General features: G+C 40.1%; 3 protein-coding genes across 3 annotated transcripts in view; 2 read left to right on the top strand and 1 right to left on the bottom strand.

Moving 5' to 3' along the window:
- Positions 1 to 112: 112 nt before the first annotated feature.
- On the top strand, positions 113 to 1,132 carry LOC139102818 (zinc finger protein OZF-like). Its single transcript, XM_070656961.1, has one exon. It carries the CDS (start codon positions 113 to 115, stop codon positions 1,130 to 1,132), a length of 1,020 nt encoding a protein of 339 aa, XP_070513062.1.
- A 2,651-nt stretch (positions 1,133 to 3,783) lies between these two features.
- LOC139102521 (F-box only protein 39) lies at positions 3,784 to 6,731 on the bottom strand. The gene is made up of 7 exons (XM_070656466.1): positions 6,049 to 6,731; positions 5,623 to 5,855; positions 5,388 to 5,552; positions 5,025 to 5,251; positions 4,698 to 4,856; positions 4,402 to 4,566; positions 3,784 to 4,343 (listed from the first exon to the last, which is right to left on the bottom strand). The coding sequence occupies exons 1-7, from the start codon at positions 6,238 to 6,240 to the stop codon at positions 4,192 to 4,194; spliced, it is 1,293 nt and encodes a 430-aa protein (XP_070512567.1). The 5' UTR covers positions 6,241 to 6,731; the 3' UTR covers positions 3,784 to 4,191.
- Positions 6,732 to 6,836: 105 nt separating this feature from the next.
- The window catches only part of LOC139102520 (carnitinyl-CoA dehydratase), a 24,083-nt gene continuing 5,853 nt past the window's right edge, over positions 6,837 to 25,066 (top strand). The window contains exons 1-5 of the mRNA XM_070656464.1: positions 6,837 to 6,955; positions 7,051 to 7,221; positions 7,298 to 7,551; positions 7,628 to 7,922; positions 8,025 to 8,317. Coding sequence (XP_070512565.1) covers positions 7,113 to 7,221; positions 7,298 to 7,551; positions 7,628 to 7,922; positions 8,025 to 8,302 — 936 coding nt within the window. The 5' untranslated portion in view covers positions 6,837 to 6,955; positions 7,051 to 7,112 and the 3' untranslated portion in view covers positions 8,303 to 8,317. The remainder of the gene's footprint in view (positions 6,956 to 7,050; positions 7,222 to 7,297; positions 7,552 to 7,627; positions 7,923 to 8,024; positions 8,318 to 25,066) is intronic.

Here is a 25,066-nt window from a genome sequence, read left to right as displayed (position 1 = left end):
TTCCAAGTAAGTAAGTTCAATATTCAGCGGTAAATTCCGCATCGTGTGTAATAAAATTTAATTCGTTCATCATTTATGTTTTAGTGACTCGTCTGTGGATCCTCTGAACGACATGGATGCCAATAATACAGAATGCTTGCCCGAAAGTAATTTAGAATACGTATTGAAGTACAAGTCATCATCGAGTAGAGTCAAGCAAAAAATCTCCAGAAAGAGAAAACTAATAGAAGACTCGAGAAATCGGAGTTCAAGTCTCAATGAAGTCGACAAAAAGAAGCCTAAGCTTTTCTTTGAATGCGCTACATGCGGCAAGCGTTTCAGCCAGAAAGTTACCATGATAAAGCATATGAATCTACATAAATATCAGTGCCAAACCTGCTGCCAGAGTTTCAGTTTTAAGCGAGAGTTGAAGCGCCACATCGTGAACGTTCACGGGCCTCTTTTGTATCCCTGCAGCGTTTGCGAGTACAAAAGCAATAACAAGTGCACCCTGAAGGATCACTTTATACGGAAACACACCAGCGGCTTCCAGTACTCCTGCACGGTTTGCAAGAAGCAGTTCAAGATAAAAAACGACCTGAAGCAGCACATGAATCAAGTGCACAGTGGCGAGCCACCTATCATTTGCAATATCTGCGGGCACGCCTGCAAAAACGTCCCCGCTATTAAAGCGCACATGAAATATCGACACTACAAGCCGGCCTACGAGTGCAAGATATGCAAGCGCGGTTTGACCACGCAGGAAAATCTCGATCAACATCTAATCTGGCACGAGCGGAAGGAAAAGGTCGTCTGTCCCACCTGCGGCAAGATGTTCGGGCAAAAGAGGGACCTGGATCTTCACTTAAGGATTCATCAGGGTATTCGGCCGTTCTCCTGTCCGGTTTGCGGCAAAACCTTCCCCAGAAAAACTGCTCAAGAGCAGCACATTCTAATTCACACCGGCAAAAAGCCCTACATTTGTGATATATGCGGACATACTTTCGCGCAGAAACCTGGACTCATCTGTCATAGAAAACGGCATCCCGGGCCACTGCCGCCGTTGCCAGTGGTATCGATTAAAAAAATAATTATGGACTTTACGCAGGAATTGGTTTCTTCCACGCAACAAGACAACGGAATAGATAACTAAATATTTATTTGAAAACATGCTCCAAGATGCGTCGAAGTGGGATTAATTAAATTTAATTATACGAATTCCAGATAACGCAAATTTATACGCGAGAAAATATGTAAAACCTGTTGTAATTTTCTTTTTGCAAATATCGTGAACTGTCTTAAACAGGAGAATTTTTTTTAAAAAACGCAACTTTCAAAGTGTAGTTTGATATAATTGAATTGTGTAATTTATCTACTGAAATAACGAGTAAGTAACATTGAACTGAATATATTATAAATTTTAGACTTAAATAGGTTTCTATTTTATTTAAATTTTGTAATTTTAATCTTGTAATTTAGCTCTTGTAATAAATTCTAAATAATTTACTCTTGTAATGGTTGAGAAATTGTTCTTTATTCAAAGTAGCCAAGTTTTGTAGATTTATCACGTTTGCATATTGTTAACGTTTTATTATAATCTACTAGAAGAAACCATGCGCGCTATTTTTTTAAGAGACTATGAAAAAAAAATCATGCGACTTACCAATCTGCATGAGCTTCAGCGGAGTTGAAGAGTTCTGCCGGTGACTGTAACATAAAAAAGAAAATATTAATGTAGACATGTCAGGTAATTTATGAGATTAATAAAAAAAAAAAGATTTTTTTTTTTTAATTTATACTTACTTAAAAGTTGCTCCGCCGATGCAGGATGCCTATCCGAGGCCTGCTCCTCCTCTCAGATGGGACGTGTCGAGTCATCCTTCCGCGCACAAGTCACTCGCGAACACCCCGACCGTGATTTTAATACCGCGAAAATTACTCAACGATCACTCGCGCGTTCCATGGTTCGGCACTCGCGATTAAAAGAAAGTCGTGTCGAAAAACTACGCCCGAATACTCAGCGGTACTCGCGAAACGACCGACGAACCGACCGCGGTTCGTATGATTAATATCGGCGGTAACGATACTCATTGACGACGGCGGATGCAGCTGCTGCGTCGATCTGTAACAAAAAGAAATATAAAGTTTAATTGTAGTCTCCTCTTTCAGACAACGGCGGGGTGGATCACGCGTCGTGCATCAATGCGTCAAGTGCGGGGCTCGCTTTCGACACACGCGAAAACTCGTGGAGCATCTAAAGAACCTTCACAATATCGACCGGGCGTTCAGCTGCAACGAGTGCGACCAAACGTTTCGCAGCCCAATGAACATAGCTCGCCACAAATTAATCCACACGGGGTTGAAAGTCTTCGCCTGCGATCTCTGCGAATACAGCACCAATCAGAAGTCAAACTTAGAGTGCCATCGTCGACGACACGCAAAGGACTACAGCTTCAAGTGCGAGATGTGCGACAGGGGTTTCTACCATCGGACCGAGTACCTGGAGCACCAGAACGCGCACGCGAATAAAAATATGTATCCTTGCGAGCACTGCTGCAAACGTTATTTGTACAAAAAGAATTTGGCTGTGCATCTGGTGACGCATCACGCCGACAAACAGGCTACGGCGGCTATGAGGAATGCAAGAAAGAGGCACGCGTGCAAGTTCTGCCCGGAGAAATTCATATATAAGAGACTGTTAGAGAGACACATGAAGAATCAGCACGGATTTGCGGACACCCCGACGAAGCACCTGTGCGACTTGTGCGGCGCCGAACTGTCGTCGATGAAGCAGTTGACAGTGCACAAGCGTAATCACACAGGGGAGAAAATTTTCGAATGCAACGCGTGCGACAAGAAATTCACCAGCAAGGAGAACTTGACTATTCACAAGCGAACGCACACGGGCGACAAGCCGCACGTGTGCCCGCAATGCGGCCGCGGCTTCACTCAGAGAACATCCCTCGTCCTGCATCTGCGGTACCATTCGGGACAGAGACCTTACCAGTGTACGGATTGCGGCAAGAGATTTGTGTCGAACACCTTGCTCAAAAGGCACCGCAAAGTGCACGACAAAGTAACGCAGCCGAAACTGTGAGGTGGAACCTTCCGATTAATCTGATACATTTCAAACTCTATTCACTTAAAAAATGATTTGTCGACTACGATTGTAAATATTTTTTTAATAAACGCAACATAAATTATTTTAATTGAGAAGCAATAGTCATTTTTAATTTAACTTAGGTTTGAAATCCGTCACGGTACCGCTTGCTATTTTGAATGGTTGCAGATTCGAAGGAAGCGAGAAAAACCTGTGGACCGTGCCAGAAAGAATTTTATTTCGTTGCGAGGTGCGCGGTAAAAGTTTCACTCAAAGATCTACTCTGGTTGTACACTTACCGTCAGAAATAGCTTTCGTGGTGCTGCAACGGCGGCTAGCGTACGTGATCTTGACGTGGAATGCTTTAAATCTCATGAATCACACGAAGCGCGCGGATAGATGTGTCGCGTAGCACCGGTCTTCGAGAACTGAAGGGGAAGGAATGCGCGGCGCGCCTCACTACTCTTTCCCCCCACTCGGCGACCGAGAGAGGGAGACGCCGTCGCCGCGCGCCGCAGAAAATGCCATATCTGCATTTCAGCGACATCAAACGGGCGAACGACTAATATATGCGTGTTCTCGATGCGATAAGGGCTTCGTTACACGAGTCATGAACTGTTCTTAATACGCATATCAAGTCTTGTCGTTGAGACAGATTTTTCTTTAAGAAATTTATCAAGTCAATCTGTTAATCTCCCGGCAAATCTAGATTATACGAATGTTTGTAAAATATTCTACAAACAGCTCAAAACATTATGATCTCTTAAAGAAGTCTTTAAGTTATTTAGCTCGATAACAAAAATCCTCAATAATTATTACATAATCCTTTATACAAGTAAAAATCTGAAGGTATTATAATTAAAGATAAAACACGTTTTCACCTCAGGCTGATACATAAATATATATTTTTTAATTTTAATAACGAAGAATCCGTCCGTGATACTGATAATAAAAAATATAGTATCTCTTTGTTTCATATGTTAATGGGATTTTATTAATAATTATTATGTAATAAAAAGAAAGGTATGTTATCATCGTGAAAACACTAATATCAAAATAATTATAATTTATATCGCCAAATCGTAAATTATCAAAATTAATAAGAAAATAAATTAATAAAAAAATAAGATTGAAGTAGGATCTTCAATTCGAAAGTCGACGTCTTGTTCATGCATTTTACGATCGTATTGATAATTAATATCATTTAATATAGCACGATTTTGAATGTTGACATATCGAGGTTTCACATGTATTGTCTTGAAATCTGTGATTATATCATTTAATCAGATTTATTCGCACCGTAAACAATTATTTCTACTTACGAGTTTTGTATTCAGTCTGAAGCTGACATATTTCACGTAAAGTTTCGAAATTTCTTATAATTCCATCATATTGCAGTCTCATTAAACGCTTGCAGCGTACCAACATAGATATCAATAAATCGTCGAGTGATTCACGATTGTTTCTAAGCTGTAAAGTAACTTCAACTGCAAAAGAATATAGTTTTTACCGTCTTATAAAAATTTATGACGACAGGGTAGACATTTAATATCTAAAATATTCTGTTTTATATCATTATGTACCAAAATATGATCAGCAAGTACAAGTTGTAAAATACCTAACGTGTTCGTGTATTGAGTGATTATCAGATCGATCGTGTTTCTGAAATTTCGTGATCTGCTCTGATCCCATACGTGTCCGCTGAACATATGAAATTTAGCTAAAGGGATACTGGGTAAGAGTAAGTAGTACATATCCTCATGGTGAGATATATTGACTGAAAATCAATGTTTAAAAACTAAATGATGCAATAATTCTCGATAAGTTTGTCATAAAATTACATATGTGCAGATAAAAATGACAAAAAAATATCGAAATAAAATTTATTTTACTGAAAGAATTATTTTTTTAAATAATCTATATGTTTACCAATACTTTGTTATACCTATAGTATACGACACTGTCAAACCGGAACAAGATAAGACCAAATTACGCCAAGCAGCATCCGCTACCATGTGCTGTCTAGAATCCGAGTCTCTCACGGATATATACAGATGTTTTAGCGTTTTCGATGCTCCGTTTGCAAGGGCGTCAAGAGCATGATTTGATAAGGCTGGATAATCCAATTTCAAAAAAGTTAACGCGTGAAAACAACTAAGCAAGTGTAAGTACCTAGAAATAATCATTAATTACATTAATTTAACATGTATATGAATAATATGTATGTATTAATTATAATTTCTTATTTGTATATTTATACATATATATGTATATCTGCACATATAACGATATAATAATACGTTTATACCTCGGATTATCGTGAGGAGCTTGCCATTCTCTGAAAGCACCACAGAGATTCAAGGATACAAGATGTTCACCAGATCCTTTGACAACTGTTTTCAACAGTCGCAGGACATCATTTACGCTAAAATCAGCGTTAAATAAGCTTAAGATCTCCAAATTACGTTGACCACTGTACATAAAGAAAAAGGTTTAGCTCTCGTAATCTATTTAAAAAAATTATTATAGAAACCAAAAATCACCGTAGAAAATTTGTCAAGGCACAGAGCAGCGTTCCCCGATTACCCCACTTGTATCCGAGCACCCAATTGGTCAATATCAGACTCTGTAGCTGCACATCTTTGGCATGCACAATTCCGAGAAAGTCAGCGCCCGCTTCAATCTGATTGTTGCGCTTGTTCCTGATCCGTCTTGGTGAAATGTACGGCCGTGAAAAAGCGAGTTCCAGACTGCGCATATGCTGTCCATATTTTACCTACGATATAAGTCAATTTTATATCAGATATTTAAATCAATAACGTAATTAATGATCCAACAAAAATTCTATTTAAAATCGTTTTTAAATCTAATTTTTTAAGCAGATTGATCTTTTCGTCTTTATTTTGTTCGATTTTCAGCTGTATAATGAATTTAATTAAATTTATTGAGAACTGTCGCTGGGATCTTACAGCGAATTCGCTCGCTAGTGAAAAGTCGCCGCGCAAATCACGATCAATGAGAATTGTGAGGGATCGCCAGAGCACCGGTGAGGACAACGTGCGGTTCCATGACCGGCAGACGTAGCTAACGCTGGCACGATCAGCGCGATCAAGATAGCCAAATATCTGTGTTAATATCAGCTCAGGTAGCTGATCCCACATCGCCCAGCCACAGCTTGGCCCGTCCTCATCTCTTCTAGGCGATTATCAGCCTAAATTATCGTTGGCCTTTGTATTCCTTGAATCTTGCTGCCGAGCTTGTCGATCGCGACTGTCAACGAAAACGATGGTAAAACCTCTTTTACCATTTCTATAGTATATGCATCTTGCTTTCCGCTGTCGATCAGGGATGGCGCTACCGGGTGGAAAGACAGTTGAACTCTGACTAGCCATCTCGCGCATTTTAAACTTTTGTTAGTTCTCCAACATTTCGGCCCGATTCTCGTTACTGAAGTTCTTCGTAGCTCAGCTGCTCGCATGCTCTTTCGTTTGGCTCATTTCGTGCTGCGTAAGTGATAACTTAAAGAAATTAATGTATATTTAAGTTATATTTAAAGGAGCGAGAGGTGCTTCAAGTACCATGCAAGTTATCTACATTCATAGCTCGTTTGTTAATTTTCTTTGTTGTAGAAAAGCGATTACGTCATCAGTCATCGGCAACCGGCCGGCGCGGTACATATATGCGGCACATGTGAAACTCGACGCACACGACTTTAAAGTTACGTTCGCTAGCCTGCTGTCGGCGCAGCAAATGCCATATCTACCTTCCAGCGTACACATGGAGCACGCGTATGCGTACAGATTTTCAACGCGAGTATAACTTCGAAGGAAGCAAAACTAGGAAAGAAAAAAACGAAAAAAGCCGCACGTTTCGTAGGTATGATCTGTGTACTGTTATTTATCAAAATGGGCTTCTCGTTACGTGTGACATAATTTAAATTTTACAAAATCCTGCATCTGAAATTTTTTTAGGGGAAAGCTCTTCGTACTTATAAAAGTGTAAGTTGCCGCGGAATATATTTACTGCACAGAGAATGCATTCTCTAAGGAAACTGCCTGCTTCGTTTAATCGTGTACTGAAAAACGTACGACGGACCCTAACCTCTCAACCTGCTGCAGATGCTATTGTCGATAAAGTCAAAGGTATGGTATATTTGAAACACCATATCCTGACTGGCAAACGAATGTTGCATGTGTAATAACGTATTTTCTATTTCAGAAAAAACGATATTGGTGAAACAGATAAGTGAGGTGACTACAATTGGAATTAACCGCCCTGAAAAAAGGAACTGCCTGGACGTTGCAACTACACATTTACTTTCAGAAGCGTTAGAAGAATTTGAAAATAATGAACAATCTTTAGTAGGAGTATTATATGGAGTAGGAGGCAATTTCTGTGCTGGATATGATCTTAGTGAGATTGCAAACTATAATGGTGATAATGAAGAAAGTGTGCCACATTTTGGATCATTGGTACATCTATGTTAAGTCTGAAATTACTAATGGTTTATTTATTCATAACACTAAGAATCTTTTTGATTTTCGATAGGCTAACAGAACTGAATTATCCAAAAAACCACTAATCGCAGCTTTAAATGGATCTACAGTTGGAATAGGTTTTGAGCTTGCCTTAATGTGTGATTTAAGAGTTATAGAAGACACCGCAATAATAGGCTTCTTAAATCGACGTTTCGGCATTCCAATTTTATGTGGAGGCACCGTTCGTTTGCCTGCAATGATTGGATATTCCAGAGCTATGGATCTTATTTTAACGGGCAGGGCACTTAATGCGCAAGATGCATTTAATTGGGGAATCGCAAATAGATACACTTGTTGTGGTTCAGGTACGATAAAGCATCTTTTTTTTTTCTTCCTTTAAGAAAAGATATATTAAAATGATAGCTTATACAAGTGTACCTATTTTTATACGTTTAATTTTTTTCCAGCCCTTGGTACAGCGATAAACTTGGCAAAATCGCTTGTAAAATTTCCACAAAAAAGTTTATTGGCAGATCGTACTTCAGCGTATTTCGCTACGTTTTCGCCAAAACACATAGAAGAGTCTTTGCAATTTGAAAAAGATAATGCTTCCCACTTGATATTAGAAGAAGGTGTCAATGGTGCCAAGAAATTTGTCGAGGAGAAAGTTGGAAGGCATGGGAAATTTTACGACATTACAATCCCAGATGAGAGTATTCGAGAATTGGATGAAAATCTATTATAAGAAGAACGCACATAGGTATGTACAATAATATACATATTGTACTTTTAGTATACTTTAAATAGAATAATATCTCTTATTTATTCCTTTAATTATAATTACTCGTTGCGACACTATACTTTCACTTTTTTACTTTTATACCGTGACTGTTGTTAGTCCGAGAATCATCCCTGCAATTCGCACAACTCGCTTAGAACAATTGACGATGATCGATACTTGCGGTTGTTACCGGTTTCTCTTTTACGATTGCTTTGCAAATTGTATAGGATCTCGTTTACTATGCGTTGCATACGGTTTTACTCTTTGTTTAACTGCCTCGTACGCAATTTCAGTAATCTCGTTGCATAAATTGCTAGTTTCGCATTATCACTGTACTTTCTTCATCTCTCCGTTCATTGATTCTCTTCGTGTTCTTGTTTATTCCAAAAGTTCAAATACATTCAAAACTGTACACTTTCAGAATAAACTAGAGATACGAAGACAAAAATACCGTTGTGCAATCTGCCTTTCTCATTTTTCTTAGTCAGAAATCAAGAGTCTATCGTGGAAGATCTCAAGTCCTTACTAGAAGAAAAAAAAAACTCTCTATTCGTAAATATCCCAGAATATTCCGTCTGGTTCGCAGGCTATGATTAATATCGAGCTTTTCTCTTTCTTCTATCTCTCCCCTGACGAGGGACTCGTCTTCATAATACTAGCCGGTATCTCCCGCATCTCTCGCCTTCCCTTAGTCTTCGTTATCACCCTCCCGGTTTTTTTTCCGCTCTTTACTCCTGACAGATACTCACGGCGGCAATACGTCAACCGCGAAGCATTCTTTTGTCCTTTGTCGCGATCGTATGAAAAACGCTGTGTAAGACGATTTATATTCCAAATAATAGAACTTGTACATATCTTATTTCGCGACGAACGTAGCGTGGAAATGCGGGTGCTTTATCAGTGCACGGTAGCCCGAAATCGGCCGATCTATCTCTCGCGCACGATTTTCGAAAGTGACTTGAAAGGGTCGACGGGCAGATTGGTCTGAAATTTATCAGTCGAACGCAAATACCGAATGTGATGAGTAAACGAGATCGTTAACTTCGGTTTTCCGAGGGATAACGGGTCGCGCACAATGCGACAGTACAAATCCCATCCGCCCGGAGTAATTTGCGGGGATACAAAGCGCGTGTTGTGCGAATCATACCGTTGTTTTCGTTTTTTTTTTTTTCCTTTACCCAGCAATTCTCTAAATTCTCGGCGCACTGCTGTCCTCGCCGACGACCTAAATGTCTAAAAGAAGAACGACCGGTACGCGAAATCGTTAACGAGGCAATTTCCCGGAGAGGCGCATTCGTCATCCGGCCGTCAGCTGTCGAGAGACAGCAAGCGCCCGTTCTCGTACAATTTCTTTGCGATCGGCCCGCGCTTAATACATGGCATTTAAGGCAAACGCGGAGAAGCCTTTCACGAATCGTCATTGTGCGCTCTCGGCGATCTGTTATTATTAGCGGCCGCGGCGAGGAGGAAAAGTTCTATCATACGCGAAAGAGGATGCATTCTTCGGGCGTTTTATGCTACGGAAACTGCGCAGATGCATCTCGGTGCACGACCTCGTTCGAATCTTTTCGCGTCCATCGGGGAGCTCATCCTGGTTTGATTTTACCCCGTGTCTCTTCCATTCGATAGATCCGCATTTTCTCTCCAGTTAGATTAAGAAAACACGGAGATAGAGTTGAGGTCAATAAAATTAAATAAAATGAAACGCGAGCATTTAAAACCACACGAAATTTTCAGCGTTGCTCTCCCACGTTCCGAAATAATTGCGCGAGTTCTTGATCGTAATTACTCGTATTCTCTTTGCGAGTCAAGTTTTACGTGCTTACGGAATTTCGTGGGCTATGGCTTTTAATTCGAGTGCCGGCTCCTCGCCTTTTCATTTTCTCACCTTTTTTCTCGTTTAAGAATATTCGGTTTTCCTAGCGTAATATTTTACTTTTATTTCTTTTTCTTTTACATTCGTCGAATATAATGTTGTCTTCAACCACTCGTATAATTGCACGGTTATGGCTGCAGGTCAAGACGTTAATAAGATTCATAAGGTGTCATAACATGACTAACGACCATGACGGAGTTATGGCCCTCAAAGACTACCCGACGCGTTAAAGCGAGGCATATGAACTTAGAATGGGAATTAAAAGCATTGTGCAATATTAGTGTATCACGCAACGAGTGGAAATCGGCACTGTCGGGAATTTTACGAGAGAGAGCTCGAGCAAAGGAAAATCTTGAACAGCGATTTTGCGCGGACGAAATCGTTCGATTGCCTTTTGATTCGACTATACGTATTTGATCGGTGTATTATCTACGTTATATTAGTCGCGAATATTCGTAGATCGGTTAAACAAAATCTATAGCCGAATAAAAGTTGAATGGCAAAGTATAAATTAAGAAAATTAATCAATGAACGAATCGCTAGGGAAACATCAACGAAGGGATTAAAATCTATCATTTTATTCGTATATTTTACCTTCAAGCGTGGACGGAGACCTCGATATAACTCGTTTTACGTTGAGGAGCGCGTAAAAAGTGAAAAACGTAACGAATCTTCTCAATATAAAAGCGTCTAGAGGCCACAACTTTTAGTTAAAAAAAACGAAGATAACGTCGCGGAGCACGTGTAAAAGTCTCAAAAAAACAAAAAAAAAGAAAGAGAGATTGTTTTTTATTCGGGTGCGACATGTTCGCGTTTTCGCTCATTTTCTCTCTCACATTTCATCCCGATCATATTTATATCGCGCTCAATCATTAGATTTTACGAGGCGGATAAATGTAAAATCTTTTTCTCTTCTTCTCCGCGTCGTTATCCTGCGATAGCAACAGGTTATATACCGTCTCGTTCTATTCGGCGGCGATAACGATGACAACGGGAAGGAGCAATATTTTCTCCCCACTTTCGCGTCCGCGCAAACGGAACTTGATGCGTCTCGTATATCTGTGAAATTTATTACGAACGCCCGCGGCGTCGCGCGATAACATCCTGTTCGATCGCGATGATATGAAGTATCTTCCAACCGCGATTCGTATAAAATTCGTAAACGGGACGCTTGACCCTCGTAAAAAAGCAGCCCGATACACATTTCTTTCGAGAAGACATAAATTGTACTTATAAAATTATATTCCCTCAAGTTGCGCAACGCAGAACAAAGGAATATTGAATTTTACGTTAATTAATAATTTTTCTGAACTTTAAAAAAAAAAAGTATTGCTCCGGACAGAATTTTACTTCTTCTTTTCCGAACTTTAATTAATTAATAAAATTATTAATCAAATCGATTTAATTAAGATAACGTCATATTTAATTATATTTTCAATAAAATTGATACACTTTTATTTTATTTCTTCAAGTATCTCTGCTTTTTCGTCGTTCGGTACGCTTTAATCTTTAATCATGACACGAAAATGGGCGAGCTAATGTAACATCGATTTGAAACGCTTATTAGATTTCCATTAATTTTTTTTACAGAATAGATTACATGCTATTTTTCATTTATTTCACTCCTACGCGATTTAACGCGCTGTAAAAAAAAAAATTTAACGGCAAATATTATATTAAATATTATGTCGAATATTAATTGTGAAAAAATTAATTAATGTATCGCGAATTTATAACTAGTGGATTCGTCGATTAGACCGATCGTTTGTAGTTCTCGCAGCATCCTAAAGGTTTATTACAGGTGTATACCTGGCTTTCGAAATTACGCGCTGCGAGGAAATCCGCCGTACAACGAACAAAGGCTCTCCCAACGTTTTCACCGGCTTGCTTTTGAGATACGTGTTGGAGATCAGGGAGATAAGCGCGAGTATATGGCAGAATAATACTTTATAGAACGGGTCATTAAAACCCGCTCGATCTTCTCTATAAGTGCGCTTACATAATGTGCATACCTATAATTCGCAATCACAACAGCGGGTGGGTATATAGCTTTGAGATTTCCTCGACGATCGCGTGCTTTATGTCCACCGAGGATCCCGAAGACGTCGATACATCAATTTATCGCGATTGAACACCGGCGCGCTTATCACTCAACGTTCCACCTCTGCCTAACGTTTATTGCCGGGTATCGTTAGGGTATGAAATTTTAATTTTAATCGACGCGGGAACGTCAAGCTAATGCCAGAGGCAGAAAAATCGGCGATATATTACACGATCCATTTATCGTGATCAATTGGTTGTCGCGCAACTTTAATCCCTGCCGCGCAACACGCAAAATACCGCTGGCGTACAAAATTTCCAACGCACGTGTAACGTAATTAATGTTATGTTAACGCGTTGATTTGCATTTTATTGTTATCTCTCTCTCTTTCTCTCTGCCGTTCAGAAGCGACCGCCGCCGGCGAGATGTCAGGGGTCGGAGTCGGCGTATTTATTATGCCGTTAAATCAAATATCGCCGGAGGAACAATCTCCGTGTTTGCACGTAGTAATAAAAGCCGATGGGAGGGATCGGACACGTAGCTCGTTCATGTTTTATTGGCGCCGTTCGAAATTTTTACCGAAATCGACGTCGATCCCCGCTCGACTGGAAAAGCGTAAATATTTGCGCCGGTACGTGATGCTCAACACGATAGGGCGAAAGGGAGCATTTATCGCGTTATTATCTCATTTTCGTTTCACGTAAATTTGCGGCGAACGCTCGATTGGAAGTATTGGTGCAGGTGAGATACCTCGAGTCACGTAACAACCCGCATTTTATTTCATCGGCTTTGCTGTGTTAGATATTACGAAGCGCGTGTTGTCAACTGTTTTTATATTTAATAACTTTTTTAAACAAACTAGAAGAAATCATACGCGAGATATTTTTTGAGAGCCCCCAATTTTGAACTATGAAAAAAAAAAATGATGCAACTCACCAATCTGTCCAGCTTCAGCGGAGTTGAAAAATTCTGCCGGTGACTGTAACATAAAAAAGAAATTATTAATATAGACATGTCGGTTAATTAATGGGATTAATAAAAAAAAAACTTTTTTTTTTTAATTTATACTTACTTAAAAGTTGCTCCGCCGATGCAGGATGCCTATCCGAGGCCTGCTCCTCCTCTCAGATGGGACGTGTCGAGTCATCCTTCCGCGCCGCGCACAAGTAACTCGCGAACACCCCGACCGTGATTTTACAATTCGCGAAAATTACTGATCACTGTCGCGCGTTATTTTTCGGCGCTCCTGAAAAAGAAAATCCTGAAAAAGAAAACAGGTTACTGACTTACCCAATCTGCATACAGCGGAGTTGTAAAATTCTGCCGGTGGCTGTAACATAAAAGGAAATATATTAATGTAGACATGTATATTCGTTTAAAAAATTAATTAAAAAAAAAAGTAAAGGCTTTCTTTTAAGATTTTATTAGAGAAATTAATGCTTACCTAAAAGTTGCTCCGCCGATGCAGGATGCCCGTCCCGAGCCTGCTCCTCCTCTCAGATGGGACGTGACGAGCCATCCTTCCGCGCACTGGACACTCGCGAACGCACTCCCGTAAAAATGATAATCGTAAAAAGGAAATGTCCGAAAACTAGCGGCACTACTGAAACGACTGACGAACCGGCTGCGACACGTGCTCTTCTCACACGGATTATCGCGCGTACTCTCCTCACACGGATTATCGCGCGTACTCTCCTCACACGGAAAATACGGAGGAGAAGATACTTCTCGTGTCGGGCGGATTTTCGTTAAACGGAAGTACGTGATAATTTCGGCACGAACACGCGGTCTGCGTAGCGCGTACGTACGTGTGTTGCTCGACCGCTGGAGAAGGACAGAGTGAGAGTGGGAGTGGTGGGGGAAATACCTAGCGCGCGGCACGTAGGCTCGCGCTCGCTCTCACCCTTCCCGCCCCCGACTCTCCCCCGCGACTATCTATTCCTATCTATTCGTTACTCTCGTTCGATTTAATTGTAATATTAAATTAGTATGTCCAGACAAAGACGATACTTCCATCAGGTCGTCCTCGATCACGAAAATCGCAAAGACCGTCTTTGCCTGGACACATTAATTAAATATTACAATTAAATCAAACCTCAAATCTCCGACTTTATAGCCGACGTTGACTCTCGCTTGGCGTGATGCAAGCCAAGCGAGGGAGAAATAATCAGCGTCGGTTTTAAGCGGTGACAATTAACAGCCAATTTACGCGTCGCACCAATTTTTTAAGATAGAATATTAATTATCGTTAAAAATTTTAAACTAAGAGAATGAGAGTTATACACAGCAAATTAGAGTGTTATACGATAGCGAAGTTATTATAAATGTCGCAGCGTTGCACAATGATGTACTGATATCGTCATACTATAATTAGCACGACGTGTAAATCAGGAAGAATTAATAACTTTCTCCGGGAAAGACAAATGCAGTCTCCTTTCCATTCATCTTTCTGTGGTAGGTCTAAAATAAGTATCGAGTGAAAAGTTCAACGTAATTTAATAGCCGACTGTCCCGCCCGTTTTCTCGGCTTGTAAGTACAGTAATTAGTATCGAGTGCAGTAGATTAATTTCGTATCTCTATATTCGTACTAGTACGACCTATAAACAGACGTGTTTTTCTTTGATGGTTTTTCTTAACCAGCGCATGTTCGCTCGAAAATATAAACGGCGAGTGCGTAAGCATGCATTTAATTAAGGCCAATGTATCTTGTACAGGGGCGATGTAAAAGCGTCCACAAAAGGTAAGGATTAATAAGCTCCGCCGTGTCACATTTTTATCGCCGATCCATTCCGTTGAACGGGAGCGAAACCACGATGAATTCGAAACGAAAGCGAAAATCCAATTAAAGTCTCGGTGGATTTTTTTTTTTTTTTTTTTTTTTTTTATTATGTGTGTCCAAGGATACCTTGCTGGTGGACGATGCGGGCGAGTTTAATTGTCGGACAAACGTAGCTTTCAAATGTGACTTTCCTTGCGAAGAAGTTTCCTCATTCTTTCGCATTGTGGTAGATGTAATTATTTTGATTCATACGCGTAGTTTACAAAAAAAATATGTAAAATCGATTTATGAAAAAAAAAAAAAAATTACACGTTTATCTGAACCATTATATATTAACTTTTTTTTAACAATAAAAATAAAAAATTACACGTTTATCTGAACCATTATATATTAACTTTTTTTTAACAATAAAAATAAAACTAAAAAAATTTTATTGTCGCTTTGGATGGCACAAATAGCTTTTTTCTTTTTTTACCTCGTACATAACACGAAGCCAGAATTATGTCGTGGCGATATTATACTTGTAAATGAATTTATCTAGAAGCGTCTAAAGTTCCCATCGGTATCCTTGAACTATCGAGTGTTTTTAGCTACAAATTCTTCGAATTGAGAGTGAACTTGTTGTTTTTTTTCTTTAATATCGAAAGTAAAGAATGTCGAAGACGTTAATAGTTTAAACGTCTTTCGTTAATGAAGGCGGGTGTGTCACGGAGGGATGACTATAAGAAATTTCTTATTCCACTTATGAAAGTAAATTGTTTAACGACGAAGCTTTTAATGGAAACCATTTTCTTTAGCTTGTCAATTAAAGTTAGAAAAATAATTATTTTTGTAATAGAAGATTGGTAAAAATATCCGGTGACGTGGTTTATTATTATTCCTTGCCTCTTTTGGATACTTTTACATTTCACCTGCACGAGAACTGCACGGTCTCATTATGAATGCAGGTATTGGCGAAGAGACCTATTCTCAGCCTCCGACTGTTTTTATCGCACCGGCAGCAACGGAATTTCTCCTACCGCACTATTACGATCTGGGATGTAAATCTTCGGTCGCTCTTCCCATCCGTCAATGTAAGTTGTTGAAATATATCTTTCTAAATACCGAAGAAAAAGGAAAAGAATGTTGTTGGAACAGGAATCAATTATTTCGATACTTTCTTATGATTCATCGCGGAGTAGGCGAGCCCATAAACGATCACCCCACCGACGACGACCCGTTAATTTTTAATCATAAATCATCACCGTGATTCCTCGCTTGATTACGCGATAACAACGTCCTCGCCTCAATATTCTCTTTTTGCCATCAATCTTAGACTGTGTAACTTCCACGCTACCGAGTAATGAATCTGCATTATTTCAGAAGTTCCTTTTATTTTCCTCAAAATTACTTCAGACTCGTTCCCCACATATTTCACCCATCAAAACGTCATCGTAACGTCAGCCTTAGCCTTCCGCGGTTAATTGACATTTGTTTGCCTGCCTTTAATTACCTACTTATCAATTTTCGCCGTCATTCGCAAAAGCAGACGAATAGTCTAGAAAACTCAAGGCCGAAGGAAAGAAGGTTCCAATTCTCACGCGGGTTTTCTCGTCGACGGATCTTGCTAAACCAGTCCGCGCGTCGCCCCGCAATCCGGCGAAGTCAGATCTCGTGGACCGAGACGGGAACCTGCGACTTCCAGGAATCCCGGATCTCAGGGTCCCTCCTGCCTGACCTCGCAGGTTTTCTGGTTTCCGCGTGGACACCAAGTCTGCGCTGTCGACCGCGCAGCACCGCGTTTCCATTACCTTCACCTTCGAGCGCTTGCCTGATTTCTTCGTGACTTCTCTCTGCGCCCGTTAACCGCTAGAATCTCCGAGAACCCGTCAAATCGGCCAGATCTAGTTGCGATGCGCGAAACGTTCGTTCGTCGAAGCCGCTGCCCTATAATAAATCCCGCTCACGAATACCTCGAAGACGAACAGCTCGAATTGACGTGAGAGGAAGGTGTGCCTTCGACATCCAGCACGTTCTTATTTAACTACGCGCCGTTTCGTCCGCGAAAAGACTTTACTCGAGCGTCACGTTCGTTTGTAAAATAACGGCATGCGACATTCTATTTATATCATTATCTCGTGTATCGCTGAGATGTCGTAACTTATGCATATGCGACGAGCGGTCGCGGTCGCGTTCGCGGCGAGAGAAAAGTTCGAGTACGCGCGAGTACTTTTTTTCTAATCTCGAGCGGTGAGTTTACTGTAATCATAAGTAATCGATTGTTACCCAGCTGGCAAATACCGTAATTAATACCGTCGAATAATTGCGGACACTTATTGCGAATCGGCGTCGGAGCGCGGAACGCTTTTATTAGTGCGGACGGTAAAAGGCCAGGTGCGAATACACGCACACGCGTTAATAATTATACACCTCGTTATTCCCGCTTATAACGTATTGCGACATGCACACACCGCCGCGGCGGTGACGCGAAGCACCTCTTAATATTTCCGAATAATGGGTAATAACCGATAATAACGGAAGAGGTTCATTACGCGGGGAAAGTCGCATCGCATTTTGACTCGACGCATTCGATTTTACGGCAGTTCTTCGAAGAGGAACCCTCTTTTTTTTTTTTTTTTTTTTTTTTTTCCTTTCTTTCGCGGTTCTCCAGCCGCGACTTTTCCTCAGGATCGCTCCGGCGACGGGCAATAATTATAAGCTCCATATCGAGCACTGAAATATTACACCTATTATTACCCTGTGATTGATTTAACAACTCGCCGCTTCTCTCGTTTCGTAATTTCCCGATCGAACTCCGCCATGCGTCCGACAAAGCGCGCATTTCCCGCGTCACAACGAGCGGCTACTTTTCTTATGCAAGAAGGTGAGAAAATGGAGAACGCAATTATTTATATTATGCAAACCTAATCTGCGGCCCGCATAACTTTCATTCGAGCGTCAGATAGACATATATGGAAGCAAAAATAAATCCCAGTTTACAAATTTAATAACTTTTTCTTCTATCGCGTGCATTAGTGATAAAAATAATAATAATTAATTTCATCGTGCAATATAATTATCAATTTTCTTTTGTACTGCTAATTAAAAAAAAATAGAGAGAAAAAAGAGTATCTTTTTTTTTCTTTTCTCGTTCAGATTAATTGATCCATCAAGGCCTAATTGGACTCGCGTTTTTCCAAATTATCGAGACCGGCCAGGTTTCAGTGCCACCGGTCTACATCTACGAATTCTAACGCTCTATGATTCAATAATACAGCAGCAATGGGATCGGCATCGTATCCGCCTTGTCCTCCACACCCTTGGCTTCGATTCCATTCCGCTTGCGTCGTAACTCTATCAACGATCTCATTTGTGGATTAACCGCTCTCTCTCTCTCTTTCTCTCTCTTACCGTATTTCTCATCGTTGTCGTCATCAGTTTCTCTCTTCACTCGACTCCACCGTCTCTGTCCTTCGCTCCGTTTTCTCGTTACGTCTTTTCCTCCTCCCCTTCGCGCTTTCTCTGGCGATCCCTCATTATCCACTGCCATTTATTCGTCTCTGTCTCGATATTCCGTTGTCCAGCCAACTTACGATCCCATCGATGAGCTCGTCTCACCGCGATCCGAATTACAAAATAAATTTCACGTCGGTTGATTACGCGCTAACGGAACTGCCTTAGATCAGCTGTTCAATGTTTACGCTCACGAATGTCACGAGTCGAGCGAATGTAGAGATTGTATCAAACGGTTGCGGCGTATCTCACGAGGTCTTCGTTAAGAATGATAAATATGATCCGACGAACGAATGCACAGGTATTTCGCGTAGAAACTTACAAAACGTTTCGATCAAATAGAATGATATATAAATATATTAAAAACGTAGACGGCGTAAAGAAAAATTCCGGCGGAAACCGATTTAATAACGGGTCTCTGGCTCGTTACGAGTTCGCCAAAGTGGCACGGCATTTTTTGGGCAGCTTGCACGATACAATTGCAAAGATATCTGTTTACGCGCGCACGTGAAATTGGAACGTAATCACCTCCGTAATAATCCGCTTCGTGACGTTTAATTTTGCCGAGTTTAATCGGCGCCGCGCGACCAGACGAATTCACGGAAAACCGATGAATCTGTACCGGTATACATCGGCGACAAAATAAATAGAGAAACGGCTCCGTAATAAATGAGCGAGTTCGCGGGAGCGCCTTGATTCGATTAGCTTGCACGCATACTTTGTGGAGAAATTGCAAAGTTGCGCAAGACTGGGGCGCGCGCGCGGCCACGCATCCCGAAGTTATCTTAATTTAATGGAGGCCCATTAAACCTAATCTTGAGTGATGTGACATACCCTGGCTAGAGAAATCTTTAATCTAACATTTTTTTTTTCTTTTTTTTTTATCAAGGACGCGGTGCGACGAGATCGCTTTCACTTTTGCGCCAAGTTCGAAACTGCCGCTCGGCCGCTTCTGCAAAGTGCGCGGGTCAGACGAATCATATCGCGTCGAAGTAAGAAAATTCCGCTCAGTAATTCTCTCTCGAAGTACGCGAAGAATATATTAGACATATTTTTCTTCCTGGATCATTATTAATTCCAAAAAAAAAAAAGATTGATACCAGCGCGTAATGTAAAAATACTAATTTTGTTCGCAGATTAAATTACAATATTACATTTATTTATTAAAATTCGCTGTAAATTATATAATATCATATTATTATTAAAATTTTTAATACGTTAAATGAGAATAATATTGTCACTGTCGATCATTCTATTAAAAAAACGCAAGAAGAAGTCGTGTTATATGTCGCATATAGCAGCCGATGATACAATGCCGGTCAACAGGAAATGTATTAATCACGGTTCAAGTGAGATTTCATTTTCGCTGGAAATTATAAAACATTCAGAGCGACCTGTCATGTCGAGCATTATAGCTTCCTCGCGCAGTTATCCGTTTTATGTAACCGTCGGCGCGAGCGCGGCAAGGCCGGTCGTAGGAATAATTCCGCGCCGGTGTAAAATCAATTCGGTGCTTCCATAAATATTAATAAATCCGCCGCGCGAATTAGGATTCATGGATTTTCCCAGCGCAGCTTTGCGCGGCACTCCACCCGGAGGTAGCCGAGCAACGTTTGAATAATCGATATACTTATGACTGTCGCAACGTTATTACGTCCTTGCGCTCACTTATAACGCACATTGTCACTCGCGTTCGCGTCAGGAATTCGCTCACTTACGCTGCGAAAGGATTGCTTGTCGAGGCGAACGAACGTAGAAACGTTTTGCCGGCAGAATCCTTTGAATGCATTCAGGTGATACAACTGGTCACTGAACGCTCAATGATACTGTAACATGATTAATTTTTCTTCTCTGATTTTTCTTCGGATCTAAAAAATTAAGTGTAACAGAAAATTCTTGACCGCTTAGTGATTAGTTGCGTCTTTCGAACGTAACCTTTGACTCGCAAATACACCGTGCTAAATTCGATCGCAGGATTGATCGACGTTTTAATTGATCCGGAAACATTTATGTGTAAAATATTTTAAAAATTATTATATTAATGCCGAGTGGATGTGAAATTTTCACGCGTGATAAATCTCTTTGACAGTGATTAAAGAAGCAAAATTAGAATGACATCGGTCAAGTATACATTTAAAATCACAAATGTATTTCTAGTGTAACTGCCAATGAATAATCACGATTATTTCAATTAACTACCATGTTACGATAATATTTCAATTATTCACGATTAATCATTGCCAATGTAAAACGCCAATGTAAAATAAAATTCGCGGCTGTATTAGCTGATTCACATTTCGGTGCACGCAATACTCATAAATTCATTTCACTTATCTTTCGCTGCGACATTTAAAAAAAAAAAAAAAATTGGAGAAAGGCGGGAGGGTGATAGTAAAAGTAAGCGTTACGAAGATACTGGTAAAAGTAATCGGCAAAAGCGATGCACTCTCCTAGCTGTCGACCTGCGTACACTTGCGCATTATCTAACGCGTATCGCACGACTGCATTCAGTATATTCCGTGGGACAGGGATGGCAGACGGGAGGTCTCGCTTGTAAGCGTAAGCCGCTTTTATCTCGGCATAAATTCAAGAATGCGAGGGAACGATCTCTCTCGTGTGTTCCGAGGTACGAGATTGTATTGAAATTAATTGCCGTATTAATATTTTAACGCAGAAACGACCGAAAAATGCACGCGGCGGGAAAGATTCTTGAAATACGGAAAGTATCGCGCGGAGATCTAAAAATGTTTACGACGAGAAGAGGAACGTTTCTAGCTACGATCAAAAGGATCGTTGGATAATTTTATTAGCAGAATTTCACCGTCGACAAATTAATGTGTACGATACAATTAATTATAGCTGATAATAGATTTAATTTCAGACTCAAGACTTTTCTAACGTCTTGAGATTTTTTTTTTAATCTTAAAAATGAACGTATACAAGGATTTAGGAAAGAGGGATACAATACAGATTCACGTTAAACCTTTCGTACAAAATTGATTAGTAAAGGCGGAAAAAAAGAACGCTCGGTAGTCACTTGATGCGAAGATGTGTTTTCGTGAAGTCCGTCGAATTTTAAGTCTCAGGAATTTTTATGGAAGTGCGGACGTATGCACCGGCGTCTAAAAGAATCCTTTAAATTCATAAATCATAGGGGATTTAGATAAAAATCGCGAGATGCGGCGACTTATTTAGTCAGGGAAAAAAAAAATTTTATTCGACGATCGACACGATACACCGAGCGTAATCCAGATAAAATTGAACAAATGAGCACGCATTGTATCGGACATTAACATGATTTAACGAAAAGTTAAAGCCGATTGATCAATCATTGATATTTCGCGTCGCGCGAGCAATATTAATAAATCCACCGCGATTAAATCAATTCAGATCGCCCACCGTATTTTCAGACAATTATCTCTTTTAACCTCTTGTTAAAAACGCTTTTACGTTATATATTTTTTAGATATCAGAACACGATAACGACAGTCTGTTCAGATGCGTGGGTTTTCCCTGCTTTTGTTAACGATATCTCGATGGAATTTTGTTTATTACGTGATTAATGTATACGTCTATTTTTTTAGAAAAAAAAAGAATCTTATAAAAATTATTCAACTGTGACATAATTCCATTTCTTTAATGTCGCGATAATAATTTGCATTATATATACTTATTACATTTGTAGTCTCTTACACATGCACAATTCTTTTTTCTTTTTTTTTATCTTATAACGAAATAAAATATAAAGTGATGTATATTACAATATAATACAAAATCATATACTTAATATAATAAACGTAAAGATGTAGTTTCTCTCGCACGGATGGAAGCGCAGGTTCCTTTCAGCGTCTTTATCTAGTGCCGCTATCGGTCTTTCCCGACAATACCATGCGATCGTTGCAAGTCTCCTAAATGACCACGTCAAGTCCACTCGAGATAGGCGTCTTACTCATGACTATGCTCGTCGTTCGTATGAATATATTCATGGACGCGCGCGTGAAAAGCGTATTTCGAGAGAGTCGCTGGTCGCGCGCGACGCATTCCGCGGGTCAACTGACCGCGACGAACCGAAAAGAATTTCAGCCTCTCGCGATCTCGCAACCCCAGCTGAAACTTTTCGTCGACCTTGCACAATTGCGGCCGCGTGTTCCGCACAGTCGAATCAATCGGCGATCGAATCAGGCCGACCCGAAGGCCTCTCTCGCGAGCACTTAACGCGCGAATTTCGCGACGAAGTCGTATAAGGCCATCTCTGTGAATCTCCGTTTTGATCGGCGGAAGTAGCTGATTAAATAAAGTCGGAAACATAATGTCTTAAAACTAAAGCGAGACTACTTGACCGCCACTATGTATCCAGCGATATTTGTTTTCCTTTCGCTTGGATAAAAAATTGTTTATTCCTCTTTAAAAAAAAAAAATTTGAATTAAAAAAAACATTTTATATTTGCCTATATGTCGTGTTTTTCAGTACTTGATAGGATTGGTTATTCATGTGCTTTTTTTGCGACTCGGTTAATCTAGAAAAATAATTTTTGCCCTTATTTACTTTCCGAGAAAGAAATCAATTTAAACGCTGCAAATAATACTAAATGAAAAATGTGTTTAGCGCGGTATATTTACACATGTGCAACTCAACGCGAATAACAATTAACAGAATTGCCGTAGCGCGATATTCCGAGATATTTTTGAATACTTTCGGAAATAAATCGGTGAAAAATATTTCTTAAAAAAGAATAAAATTAATAAATAACCCCCGCATATCGATTCGCGCGTTAAAATGTGCCAAATATTCACAGAGATTGTTAATTCGCACTTTTAAGCGGAGGAATTCGGGGTAATTAGCCGAACCGGGAATAGGAGCTTGTGAAGCATGTGATCATAAATTACAAGAATTCAGTAATTACGAGTTCTTGCCGAATGTTTTTACATTGCGGAATACCTATCGCTCGTCTCGAGCTATGTATCGATAGACCTTTTCGACGGCTGCCGTTGCTAAATTTCCATTCGCGCGTTCTTAAATCAAGACAAAGTGTTGTTCGCGCACGACGGAATATTTTTGGATCGATTAACATACCCGATCGCGATCACCTTGCCACAAAATTCGTGCATCCGGTTAAATTCACGTTTTTTTTTTTTTTTTTTTCGCGACTGTTGAGCTAAAAATCTGGAAGGTATAATAAAAAATATATAATGATATGTAAATGCATCGGTAAAACAATCGATCGTTCGATTATTCGTTCCAGCGATCGGCCTCAGATTTCGTCGGATATCCGAGGGATTAGCGATGGGTTTTCACGAATTTACACTTCTAAAAGAAAAGGAAAGTAAACGAGCGATCTAGCGTTTCGTTTCGACACGATTGCATTCGAAATTTTGCGGTGCGCTTACGCAATGTAACCGGCACGAGCGCGCCGCGGCATTCGGGAAATCGTGGGTGCAAAGGAGAAATTCATTCGACGCTCGTTGCGTCACGATCGCCGAGGTTTCGTTCTATCGGATGGCCTCTAGGACACGCACGGAGCGAGTATGCGCGGGGCGGATGTGACAATTCATATTGAAATTAATTGCCGCGAAACGCCGGCGTTGCGAAATCGTCCCGCGGAGTGAATGTCACGACACGATTGTACTTTCGATCGATCTGAATTTATAATTGCCACCGCCGCCGCACAAGAAACGAGTTTAATTACACGCCACCGTAACGGGTTATGATAAAACGGGATTTCGTTTTCGAATACCGGTTTAGTAGTCGACTTACCTCATACAGCTGCACTAGCCACGCGCAGCTGCAGCGCGCCAAGTACGCAAAAGTGGACTTCCGATGGAAAAAAATTGAAATTATACGCACGCGGCCGAATATCGTCGCCGAAAACGGCCGGGACCAAATCGAACAGAAATTATCGCGACACTGTGAATTTTGCACTCGTTTAAATTTCAGACAAAATCACCAGATTTCACCACGACGAACGTTAACGTATGTTCCTCAAGATCGTGGATATCCGTCGGAAGTGGAATCCGTTTACACTTCCGCAACGATTCAGAAGAAACTTCAATATCAAACTCGTGTTCTCATAACTCAAGTTTAAATCCATTTAAATATTAATGTGTTATGCTTTTCAGGTAAAAATAGCAGCTCTATATAAATCTCTTACGGCATATATAATTTCAGAGATATTAATCTCCGTACAACTTTTACTTCTTCGTTCTACATAAATGTTTAAAAAAAAAAAAAATTCAGCTATTGCGTGAAATTAAATTGTACGTAACTTTCAAACGTTAGAAACGGACGAAGGTAACAAATTAAATGTTTAATTCCTTTTAAATATCTCGCTTCTCGACGCTATTACCATTTCTCTCGTAGTCTCAATTGTAAATTAAAATTAAAAAAAATTAAAAAAAAGATATTTACACAGAGGAGAAGAGAAAGGATAAGGATACGTCGAATTTATATTCTCGGTGTTTACATGATATTTATTTTCACTTTATAGGTATTCTTATAACATTTTTATATATGGGAATATGTAATCATAGGCAAGTCAGAG

This window comes from Cardiocondyla obscurior, linkage group LG05 (genome assembly GCF_019399895.1).
Source record: "Cardiocondyla obscurior isolate alpha-2009 linkage group LG05, Cobs3.1, whole genome shotgun sequence".
In the NCBI taxonomy this organism is placed as follows: Eukaryota; Metazoa; Arthropoda; class Insecta; order Hymenoptera; family Formicidae; genus Cardiocondyla; species Cardiocondyla obscurior.
The sequence above is the reverse complement of the archived record's forward strand: the minus strand, read 5'-3'. Positions and strand labels throughout refer to the sequence as shown.